Source organism: Sus scrofa, chromosome 15 (assembly GCF_000003025.6).
Source record: "Sus scrofa isolate TJ Tabasco breed Duroc chromosome 15, Sscrofa11.1, whole genome shotgun sequence".
Classification (NCBI taxonomy): domain Eukaryota; kingdom Metazoa; phylum Chordata; class Mammalia; order Artiodactyla; family Suidae; genus Sus; species Sus scrofa.
In genome coordinates this window covers 54,431,993-54,444,479 of record NC_010457.5, presented here as the reverse complement: position 1 = coordinate 54,444,479, position 12,487 = coordinate 54,431,993, and the positions used below count along the sequence as shown (strand labels likewise).

General features: G+C 42.7%; 1 protein-coding gene across 1 annotated transcript in view; it reads right to left on the bottom strand.

Moving 5' to 3' along the window:
- GSR (glutathione-disulfide reductase) overlaps window positions 10,491-12,487 on the bottom strand; it is a 51,426-nt gene continuing 49,429 nt past the window's right edge. Inside the window, exon 13 of the mRNA XM_003483635.4 lies at window positions 10,491-11,401. Coding sequence (XP_003483683.2) covers window positions 11,252-11,401 — 150 coding nt within the window. The 3' untranslated portion in view covers window positions 10,491-11,251. The remainder of the gene's footprint in view (window positions 11,402-12,487) is intronic.

Sequence of the window (12,487 nt, the reverse complement as noted above, 5' to 3'; positions counted from 1 at the left end):
TTCCTGATCTTACGGCTCTGAACTCAGTCCCGGCAGCCACCGCGGCGGCGCGGCGGCCGCAGAGAACGCGCGTGCGTCATCACGTGCCCCGCCTGGGTAGAGCTGAGGGGGTCAACCAGCTGGGGCGTCCCGGATCTCCTTGACAGCCCGAGAGAGGCTGGGGGCGGGACTTTGATGGGAGTACTGAAGACGCTGCCAAGAGGGAAGAAATTTTTCTTTTACAGGAGTAGAAATATGAAGCTAATAGATCCTCCTGCAGCGTGCGCTGGGATCTGCTCAATTCGAGTGACGACGAGAGTTTTCAAGTTATTGTCTACAGGTGTTCTGTGACTTTACATCAAATGCCAATCACCATCACCTAAACGTCAAAAGAACATTGACGTTTTACAAGCGAGGAAGCAAGAAAGCAAGTGAAACTAAATGGTGTGCTCAAGACAGCACAGCTAGCAAAGGCAAATCCTGTCCTGAAGTCCAGTTTCCGAACTCCTAACCACTACCCCTGTGAACCCTCTTAGAAAAGGATTTTGGATTGAGACGCAGCATAAAGGGGTAGAAATAAAGCGACGAAAAAGATTGGCTTTGTGCACAGCCAGCAATGTGTTTGCGGTGTCAGATTTTCTGTAACTCTCCTTTCCTAACTCTTATAACCTGAAGCCAGTACCCAACTGTTCTGTGGCTGTCCTTTAACTGGTTACTCCTCACCTTACTTAACCTGTTTCAGTTTTCTCATCTGGTAAATGGGAATAACAATTGTCCTAGCACAATGGGTTACTTGCATTGGACTCTTGGGAAGATTGAATGAGATAATACGTAAATTTTTTTATTTTTTATTTATTTATTTATTTATTTTTGTCTTTTGAGGGCCGCATCCATGGCACATGGAAGTTCCCAGGCTAAGGGTCAACTCAGAGCTACACCACAGCCGCAGCACCTCAGCATCTGATCTGTGACTAAGACCTTCACCACAGCTCACCGCAATGCTGGATCCTTAACCCACAGAGCAAGGCCAGGGATGGAACCGCGTCCTCATGGATACCAGTTGGGTTCGTCAACCACTGAGCCACGGCGGGAACTCCGAGATAATATGCAAATTTTTATTCAAAACTTGGGAATAGGAGTTCCCATTTGTGGCTCAGTAGAAATGAAAATAAAGCCAAAAGATGATTGTGTGGCTTTTTTTTTTTTTTTTTTTTTTTGTCTTTTCTTGGGCCGTTCTCGCGGCATATGGAGGTTCCCAGGCTAGGGGTCTAATCGGAGCTGTAGCCACTGGCCTATGCCAGAGCCACAGCAACGCGGGATCCGAGCCACGTCTGCGACCCACACCACAGCTCACAGCAACGCTGGATCCTTAACCCACTGAGCAAGGCCAGGGATCAAACCCACAACCTCATGGTTCCCAGTCGGATTCGTTAAACACTGCACCAAGACAGGAACTCCGATTGTGTGGCCTTCTTAAAATTGATTTCATGCTAGAGGATTTTGTAATAAATGCACTTGCATCTGACACCCTCAGGAATGTAACTTCATTTGGATAACAATTTATTAGGACTCAGAGGGTTCATAACCCAGGAGAGTCAGAGATTGGTGGAAAAAAAAAGAAAACTGATAAGGTATAATAAGGAGAAGGAGCAGTCATTCATAGCAAAAGATAATTCTGTTGTGGCGCAGCAGAAATGAATCCGACTAGTATTCATGAGGATGCGAATTCGATCCCTCACCTTACTCAGTGGGTCGGGGATCCCCTGGTTGCCCTGAGCTGCGGTGTAGGTCGCAGCCGCAACTCGGATCCCTCATTGTTGGGGCTGTGGTGTAGGTCAGCAGTTATAGCCTGGATTCAACCCTTAGCCTGGGAACTTCCATAGGCTGCAGGTGTGGTCCTAATAATAATAATGATAATCCCAAAGCTTAAAATTGCATTGCCCTGAGAAACATTAGCCAGTTTTATATCAATCCATTAATTTTTATTTTACCCTTTCGCCCAAAATTACATAAATTCCAACTTACCATATCTTCATGGAATCAGTTCTATCATTCTCCTAGCTTCCGTACATGAGAGACTTAACAAATGGACAATGGCCAGACTATACATGATAGTAATCTCTGGCGCATTTAAGAAATCAAACCACAGCCTCTGGAGCAATCAGCTCAGAATGATCAGGATTTACTCAAAAGCTGCCAACTTTCCCATTTTAGACACACACCAACCACACCCCAGCTTCCCTTGCCAAGCACCTTTAATCAGAAAATACCAGAAGCATCCCCCCTCTTTTTTTCATTATAAAGCTTCCCCCATCCCTGATTGCCTTTGAGTTTCTGCCAAATGCAAGTGATAATGGCTGATTCCCTTGCTTTATAGCAAGAGATGCAGTCTCTTATTTGAGTGGTCTTCATTTCCACCTGTGTTTAATAACTTTGACCGTCACCTAGTCACTTGAGACTTAGGAGTTTAACAATTGGAGAATCATGCTTTTACAGAACTAAATCTACCCCATAGAGAGCACTCAATGAACTGTTAAAAGAGAAACTCAGCTACACTAAAATTTTGAAGAAGTTATTTGAGCAAATAGCAATTTAAATCAGCCCCAAACCAAAAATAATTAGGGGCACTCCACTAACAGGAGCTAAGGGAAAGGTTTTTACAGAGAAGATGAGGAAGCAAATAAAAGAAAGCATTGATTGGCTATAGCCTAAGTGGTTGCTTTATTGGGAAAGGCTAGTTGAGTGAGGTTTTTGTTTTGCTATGTTTTGTTTTTCTTTTTACTGCCACATCTGCATCATATTGACATTCCCAGGCCAGGGGTCAAATTGGAGCTGGAGCTGCATGCCTATGCTATAGCCATGGCAACACTGGATCCCAACTGCATTTGCAACCTACGTGTCAGGTTAGGGTAATGTCAGATATCCTTAACCCACTGAGCCACAACGGGCACTCCTATTTGTTTTCTTTTTGATGGTGGCCATTCTGACAGGTATGAGGTGATATCTCATTGTGGTTTTAATTTGCCTTTCCCTGTTGATTAATGATGTTAAGCATCTTCTCATATGCTTATTAACTATTTGTATGTCTTCTTTAGAAAGATATCTATTCAAGTCCTTCGCCCCTTTTAAAAATCAGGGGGGTTTGTTTGTGTTATTGGGTTTTAGAAGTTTCTTATGCATTCTGGACATTAGCTCTCATCAGACATGTGACTTGCAATTATTTTATCCCATTCTGTAGGCTAACTTTTCATTGCTATTTCCTTTAATACGCATAAGTTTTAAAGTTTGAAGCAGTCTCATGTGTCTATTTTTTTATATTGTTGCCTGTCCCCTGCATCACTTTTGGTGGATAAAGAAAACTTCTCCCCGAGCTCTGACCCTCTGCCTCTGCACAACTGCAGACTTCCTCCTGAGTAGCTATTGGCCAAGATAAAGTTACATGCCTTTGCCTAAACCGAACAACCACAGTTAAAGGAAAATAAATCACTGTGACAACCTCAGACAAACATGACTCATTTTTCTGTGGGTGGGAAGGGAGTAGTCTTTTTTGAGCACATGGATAAGAAGAGTGAAATTTAGGGTAAAATGGAGGCTTTGCCAACAGGAAGAAGAAGGGTAATTACTGTGTAGACAACCACTGTGGTATGCCACCATGTATCATCAGATATGTATTTTTAAAGGCTAATGGAGATCCTTTTATCCATTTTTGTTTGCCTGATTGGTGGTGAAGTTGAACATTTTCTCATATACTAGCCATTCAGTTTTCATTTTGTGAATGGGTCTGAGCATTATTTTGCCTACTTTTTTTTTTTTTTTTTTTTAAGACTGCAACTATGGCATCTGGAAGTTCCCTGGGCCAAGGATTGAATTGGAGCTGAAACTGTGGTGATGCTGGATCTTTTAATCCACTGCGCCAGGCCAGGGATCAAACCCGTACCTCCTCTGCAGCGACCAAAGCTGCTGAAGTCATATTTTTAACAAGCTGCGCCACTGTAGCAACTCCTCTTTTGCCTACTTTAAAGGAATTGTTTCTCAATTTATAGGATATATATTTAGGAAGAGAGATATTTCTATATAGAAACATCTTTATATACAATTATTGTATTTTTATACTTGATACCAATATATTGGAGATATCTCTAGACAGATCAACAGATGATTGATAGAAGATCTGTCAAAAGTGCTAACTTTATAAACAAGAACTTCAATGTTTTGGAATTTGATTCACTTATCCCTGGTGTACTTTGATTCCACAAGTGAATGGTTTATCATCTATTATGCTTGAGTGGGAGGAGGAATAAACCAATACTAGAGTGAATAAGACATGTTCTCTGTCTTCTAAGAGTATAACAAAGATCTTGAGTGCAAGTCAGGCTGTGAAGAGTGCTTTAGGCAGTATAAGCAAAGTGCTGTGGATGGAGGACCAAGAACTTGCTTTGGCTGGGGAAGAGGAGCCCACTCCATGGATATGCTGGATATCACAGGCAGAGACCCGGAAGAGACCAAGAGAGGCAATCATGTTGGAAACAGCAAAGCAAAGATGCTGTGTTGTCAGGAGGTGCTGGCTGGAGTGATAGAGTTGTCCTTCCTGTCTGGCTGGAATGTGGAGTCTGAAACCGGAGATAAGGCTGGAAAGGTAGGTTGGGGCCAGTCTTCTGGGGCTGTATATCTGAGGAACCATGAAACTGCCTCACAGGTTGGCATGGCATTAATAAGGAGAAACCCATCATCATCCCTAATCTTAAAGCAAACAGATCTTTTGCCCATGCCAAATGGAAAACAAAAAAAGACATTTTAAAAAAAGCTCTTGGGAGTTCCCTTCATGGCTCAGTGGTAAACAAATCTGACTAGGAACCATGAGGTTGAGGGTTCGATCCTTGGCCTCACTCAGTGGGTTAAGGATCTGGCGTTGCCGTGAACTGTGGTGTAGATTGCAGACATGGCTCATGTTCCGAGTTGCTGTGGCTGTGGCATAGGCCGGTGGCTCTAGCTCCAATTAGACCCCTAGCCTGGGAACCTCCATATGCTGCAAATGGCCCTAAAAAAGACAAAAAAACAAAAAAAAAAAACACTCAAAAATGTCCAGTGTTTCTTGTGGAAGAATCTATTCCTTCAATTATCCCCTCTTGGGTCAATATCATCACTTCCCCTGCCCTCCCTGACAATCGTTTTATCTTCAGAGCTGGGCCTTGGCAGGCAGAAAATGAATTTTTTTTTTTTTGTCTTTTTGCCTTTTTCTAGGGCCACACCTGTGGCATATGGAGGTTCCCAGGCTAGGGGTCTAATTGGAGCTGTAGCTGCCAGCCTATGCCAGAGCCACAGCAACTCGAGATCCAAGCCGCGTCTGGAATCTACACCACAGCTCATGGCAACACCGGATCCTTAACCCAATGAGTGAGGCCAGGGATTGAACCTGCAACCTCATGGTTCCTAGTTGGAACCATGACAGGAACTCCAATTCTTTTGAACGATTGAATAATTTGAAGCTGTTGCTTTCTCAACCGCAGAATCTCCTCTCAGGCACTTTTATTTTGCATTTTCTCCCTACAAATCTACTAAAATCGGAATCTCAGAAATCACCAGTAACCTCCTGGGAAAGGAAAGAAGAGCCCCTGGTGCCTGAGAATGAATCCAATGCTCACAGCTAAATATAGAGATAAAACCTCAGATTCAAACAAACCCGACTATGCCACACAAAATACCAAATATCCCCTCTCTTGCTGAATGAATTAGTGGTGAGTATTGAGGGTAGGGGATAAACATTTAATATAATATAATGTAATTCCCAAAAATTGCCCCTGCTTGCTTGCTTTCTTCTTTCTTTCCTTTTTTTTTTTTTTTTTTTTTTTTTTTTGCGCTTTTTAGGGCTGCACCTGTGGCATATGGAAGTTCCCAGGCTAGGGGTCAAATCAGAGCTGCAGTTGCTGGCCTACACCATAGCCACAGTAACACAGGATCTGAGCTGCATCTACGCCCTCTGCCACAGCGTGAGGCAATGCCAGATCCTTAACCCACTGAGCAAGGCCAGGGATCAAACCTGCATCCTTGTGGACATTATGGTGGGTTCGTAACCAATTGAGCCACAATGGGAACTCCTGCTCTCTGCTTTCTGATACCAATCTAGAGCCAACCTCTGCTTCCAGAGACCCTTCTCAAAGGTACCCTGTGAAAGGCCATATCCTATAACAAGCTCTTCATTAGAAAGAACTCTTGGAAGTTCCCTTGTGGCTCAGCTGGTTAAGGATCTGGTATTGTCACTGCTGTGGCACAGCTTCAGTCCCTGGCCAGGGAATTTCCACATCCCCATGGGTTCAATCAATAAGGGAAAAAAAAAAAAAAAAGAACCCTTACTGAGATACTCCATAACCCTGTATGTTATCTCTCATGACCAATAAGTAATAATCCAACTTGTTAAAAATAAGGGTTCCTGTGGTCCTTGGCTGAAGAAAAGACACTCCTGTGAACTTTGCCTGTCAGCTCAGTGGCCTAAGGCACTTTTCTCCTGCTCCTTTGTGCTCCTTTTCTACAACTACTCCATCTCTTTCCTCTAAGGTCTTTGCCCTTTATCCATCCCTTATATATGAGCATTGATGATTTGGCCTCTTCTCTCCACACTCCTTTTCTTAAGGGTCATATATATATTTGTGGCTTTAACTATGACCTTCAGGTATGTAATTCCCAAGTCTGTTTCCCTAGTCCTAATTTTTCTCCTAAACTTCAGCTTATTTCCAGATCCCTACTAGGACCACAAACTCGACTTGTCTAAAACTTAGCATCTGCTCCCACTAAACCAGTTTCCCTGTCTTAGTATTTTATTACTGGTCTATTAATGGTATCATCTTTCCCCCAGTCCCTCATGCTGGAAACATGAGGGCTAGTTTGGACTCTCCCCTTTCCTCAAGCCCTAAATTCAATCATTTCACAAATCCAGCTGATTCATTGCAAATTTTCCTGCATGTGTTCCTTTCCATTCCCACTGCCATCACCCTAGGCCAGGCCCTTTATTAATTTGAACAAGACAGTCTCAGGAGCTTCCTGAGGCCCAGTGATTAGGACCTGGCCTTGTCACTGCTGTGGTTCAGGTCACTGCTATGGCTCAGGTTTGATCCCTGGCCTGGTAACTTCCACACACTCAAAGTACGGACAGAAGAAAAAAAAAATCTCTGGAGTTCCTGTTATGGCTCAGTGGTAACAAACCCAACTAGTATCCATGAGGACAAGGGTTCGATCCCTGGCCTTACTCAGTGGGTTAAGTATCCAGAGTTGCTGTGAGCTGTGGTGTAGGTCGAAGACGGGGCTCGGATCCCACATTGCTGTAGCTGTGGTGTAGGCTGGCAGCAGCTGCAGCTCCAATTCAACCCCCAGCCTGGGAACTTTTACGTGCTACAGGTGCTGCCCTAAAAAGCAAAAAAAAAAAAAAAAAAAAAAAACAAGCAAAAAATTCTGTCTCATTGCTGATCCTCTGCTCTACTCTCTACTTTTTTGTTATCTCCACCTTAATCTTCCAATCCACTTTGGTGGCATTTCCTCTGTTCACAGTCTTACTGCTCGTCTTCTTGATCATTTATCAGGTTCCTCTCCAAGCAACACAATCTAATTTTCCAGTATCACCTTCCACTACTCCCAGTCATTCACTTCAACAGTCCTGGGTGCTGCAGCAAACAGGGGGAGCACACAGCACAAGGAGGTGCAGGGAATGCTCTGCCTTTGAAAGAAGCAAAAAACAGATACATGAACAAATACTTAATGGCAATATAACAAATGCTGTAAGAGACATATAAGCTTTCTTGTAATTCAAGATTGTTTTAGGAAATAAAATTTTATCAGTCAGTTCTCAGATAACCACTGGAAACTGACATGTCTAATTTAAACAGGAGGAATGCTATCCTCTGCAAGGTAGCTCACAGGGTCTCAGGAGGGCAGGTGATCCAGGTTGAGGTTAGGCAGTCAGAGCCCCTATATCCAAAACCATGACTCTGAGATGGACCAGTGGGGTCACCATTGCTGTCATGGTGTTCTAGTCACTGCAGCTAGAAACTAACACAGCAGGTACTGGGACTTTTGCCAGGTTGCCCCTTGATACTGCTGCCACAAATGCCATCACCTGCCACTAGAATGGATTCTCCTATCCCTGATTCTTTGCATTGCTAGTTTCTGAACATTCAGGGGTAGGTTCATCAGACTGGCCAAGCCTATGTCATGGGCCTTCTCCCTAGCTGCAAGAGAGGTTGGGAAATAATACACCTAGAATCTTCAGGTTCTATATGGGGAGCTGGGCTTTGTCTTCAAAGCTTGTAAGACTGGGATTCCCCAAACTTAGTGGAGTCTGGAAGTTGAACAGACAAAAAAAGCAAATTACAGAGAAAGAACGTAAAAGGGGAATTGTTTCCATAAAAATTTTATGTAAAATCTAGATTTAACCTCAGCCCTACTATCCAGCACTTTTTGTCTTCTGACACTGCTCCCCAACACACTAAATAGCACTTTTTTTTTTTTTTTTTTTTTTTTTTTTTTTTTTTTTGCCTTTTTAGGGCCGCACATGCAGCATATGGAGGGTCCTAGGCTAGGGGTTGAATCAGAGCTGTAGCTACTGGCTTATGCCACAGCCACAGCAGCACCAGATCCAAGCCATGCCTGTGAACTTCACCACAGCTCATGGTAAGGTGATCCTTAACCCACTGATCGAGGCCAGGGATTGAACCTGTGTCCTCATGGATGCTAGTCAGATTCGTTTCTGCTGAGCCAGGAGGGGAACTCCTAAATAGCACTTAAAATAGACTACGTAAAACCCAGAAATGACTGTATATAATCATTCTTACCTTTAAAAGGTTGACTGTGATCTTTGTGGAAGAAGCAACATGCTAAATCATTGTATCAATAGTAATAGTAATAAAAGAGTATTTCTCAGAACAGAGCACAATGGAAGTGATCTTCTATATCCATGTTTCAGCTTTTCATCTATATTCAGGAGGTCAGATGCAAGGAAAGCTTGTTCAAGACCTGAAAATCCTGCCAACCCCTTTTTTTTAAAAAGGATTAAGAAGTTGGCTCTTTTCTACTATAGATCTCAATGTCAAAAATCACACAGTAGGAGTTCCCTAGTGACAATCCAGCACTATTACTCCTATGGCTTGGGTCGCAGCTGTGGCATGGGTTTAATCCCTGGGCCTGGAACGTCCACGTGCCTCAGGGGGCTTGGTCAAAAAAATAAAATAAAATAAAAATCACACAGGAGTTCCTGTCGTGGTGCAGCGGAAACGAATTTTACTATGAGATTGAGGGTTCAATCCCTGGCTTTGCTTAGTGGGTTAAAGATCCGGTTTTGGTGTAGGTCACAGACGAGGCTCTGATATGATGTTGCTGTGGCTGTGTTGTAGGCTGGCAGCTGTAGCTCTGACTCAACTCCTAGCCTGGGAAGTTCCATGTGCTATCGGTGCTGCCAAAAAAAAAAAAAAAGAAAAAAAAAAAATCACGCAGTAACACAATTTTGTCTTCTTGCAGCCGAAGCTGTTGTATGATACACCAGGAGTGAAATTATGAAACTGAAATATAGAAATGACTGACACTAAGAATAAAGTAACATATACAAGTAAACACATAGTATGGACCTCCTATGTGTCAAGATGTTATGGGAACACTTAATACATGCATAAGACTATGAAAGAACAGAAGTCTTCACCAAGGTGGTTTTAGTCAAGCCCTATAAAGGGGCAGACTGCCATGGATTAAAGATGGCCATAAATTCTTTACCACTCCTTCACTGCTTCTTAAATCCTTCATAACTTGCTTAACTGAATAACACATAGCATTAGTGACATTCTAGAACTTCGGAGAATAGGTCATAAAGCTTGCAGCAGCTGTCTGAGAATCTAGAACAATCTCCAGGAGCCCTGGGCTTCCTTCTATGTAAGTTGGTGAACTTGGAGACCACCATGCTGGAGAGGCCACATGTGTGCACTCTGGCGGGAGTCCCAGCTGAGGCCAGCCTTCAGTCGGTCATCCTTGTCCAAGTGCCCAACTTATGGATGACTGTTTTAGATTCTCTAGACCAGCCCATCTTCTCCTTGAATACCACCAAATGATTTTTATCAATATCAACAGGAGAGTCATTCTTGCAAGCTCAGTTTTCCTCCAACTCCTGACCCACAAAATTGTGAGACATAGTAAAATGTCTGCTATTTTAAGTCACTAAGTTTTCAGATGGTCTATCAGGAAGTAATATATAACCAGATTAGAGTTCCTATTGTGGCTCAGTGGGTTAAGAACATGACATAGGGTCTGTGAGGATGCGGGTTCAGTTCCTGGCCTCGCTCAGTGGGCTAAGGATCCAGTGTTGCCCCAAGCTGTGGTGTATGTCACAGATGTGGCTGGGATCTGGCATTGCTGTGGCTGTATTGCTACAGCTCCAGTTCGACCCCCAACCTGGGAACTTTCGTATGCTTCACATGTGGCTGTAAAAAGGAAAAAAAAAAAAAAAGAAAATGAATAGTCACTAATAAACTCGTAACAAATTTTACAAGAAGACTGTAATTTTATTTTCAGATTTTTAGAAATTTTTTCAAAAAATAAAATGACAAGAACAGATACAAAAGTTGAAATCATTCCTTGAACTATGAACTCTTAGCAGAGATGGGGACTTTTGAAGTATCTGAATCCCCCCCTTCTGAAAGCAAGAATCACTCCTAAAATGTCCCTCACTCCTTAAATCTTTCCCGAATTTGATGTACTTCATCTCATAAAAGTAGCACAAACCATTTTTAATCATTTAGAACAAAAGAAAGTATAAAATATGGGAGGCGGGCCTTTCAAGTTATATGCTTTTAGTGAAAGGTCGCATCCCTGAAGCAGCTTTGCAGTCTTTGCAATCTGCAAAGCACAGTACTGGCTTCAAAGAAATATAACAACTCTGTACTTGGATTATTTAAGTATGAAGAGCTGCTGTCATCTTTGTCTATAAAAATCAGCAAGTGCTATTTGTTCAAGTGCATTCATTTAACTGTACTTCATGTAGTTTTATACTTGGGATGAGTCTAAAACAAAACAAAACGATCATGGAGATATTAATAAGAAAAAATAGTAATTAGTGAGACATGTGAAAATCAATCCTGGATGACAAATTTTCTAACTACATAAATAAATTTACTGAAAATTTCCACTATTGGAAGATCCTGATTACAATAATGAAATACATAAAATGGGAACGGTAAGTAAACGTGACGATCTGGTTCCTTTTTGAAGGTTTACTGGTCCAGCTGCCAGCCATAGGAACTTCTCAACGAAGTGTGACCAGTTCTTCTGAAGAGGTAGGATGAATGGCAACAGTGTTATCAAAGTCAGATTTTGTTGCTCCCATTTTTACTGCGACTGCAAAACCCTGCAGCATTTCATCACACCCAATTCCTTGCATATGGATCCCAACCACCTGCCAAAGGAAAAAGAAAAATTCTTTAAGTAAAAATTTTTACTTCGCAGGAAGGAGTTCCCACGGTGGTGTAGCAGGTTAAGGATCTGCCGTTGTTACTGTGGCAGCTTGAGTCTGATCTCTGGCCTGGGGCAGTGGTTTGAGGATCTGGCATTACTGCAACTGTGGCTTAGATTCAATCCCTGGCCTGGGAACTTCCACGTGCTGTGGGTGCAGGCAAAAAATAAATAAATAAAATAAAAACAGTAAGGAAAAAAAACCCAAAAAACAAACATATTCCAAGGAGTTCCCATTGTGGCTCAGGGTACCAAACCCAACTAGTACCCATGAGGATGTGGGTTCAATCCCTGGCCCTGTTCAGTGTGTTAAGGATCTGGCATTGCCATGAGCTGTGGTGTAAGTAGCAGACTTGGCTCGGCTCTGGCGTTGCTGTGACTGTGGCGTAGGCAGGCAACTGCAGCCCTGATTAGACCCCTAGCCTGGAGCTTCCATGTGCCACAGGTGCGGCTCTAAAAAAGCAAAGCAAACAAACAAAACCTATTCCAAACCAAAATCACAATGAGATACCACTCTGTATCCACTTGGATGGCACAATAAAAAAAGGCAGTAACAAGTGTTGGTGAAAGTGTGGAGGAACTAGAACATATGTTGTTAAAGGGAACATAAGATAGTGCAGCAACTTTATTTATTTGCTTTTTAGGGCCGCATCCACAGCATATGGAAGTTCCCAGTCTAGGGGTCAAATCCGAGCTGCAACTGCCAGCCTACACCACAGCCACAGCAATGCGGGATCCAAGCCATGTCTGGAACCTACACCACAGCTCACAGCAACACTGGATCTCCGACCCATTGAAGGAGGCCAGGGATCAAACCCGTGTTCTCATGGATACTAGTTGGATTTGTTTCTGCTGCACCACAACGGGAACCCCCCAGGTGCAGCCACTTTAGAAAGTAACTTTGCGGTCCTCAAAAAGTTAAACCAAAAATAGATAATTATTTCAGAACATTTTATTAAATAAACCTCCTCTTCCTTGCTGATTGGTTATATTAAATCTAAATGTATCATACATTAAATTCTTTTGTGTG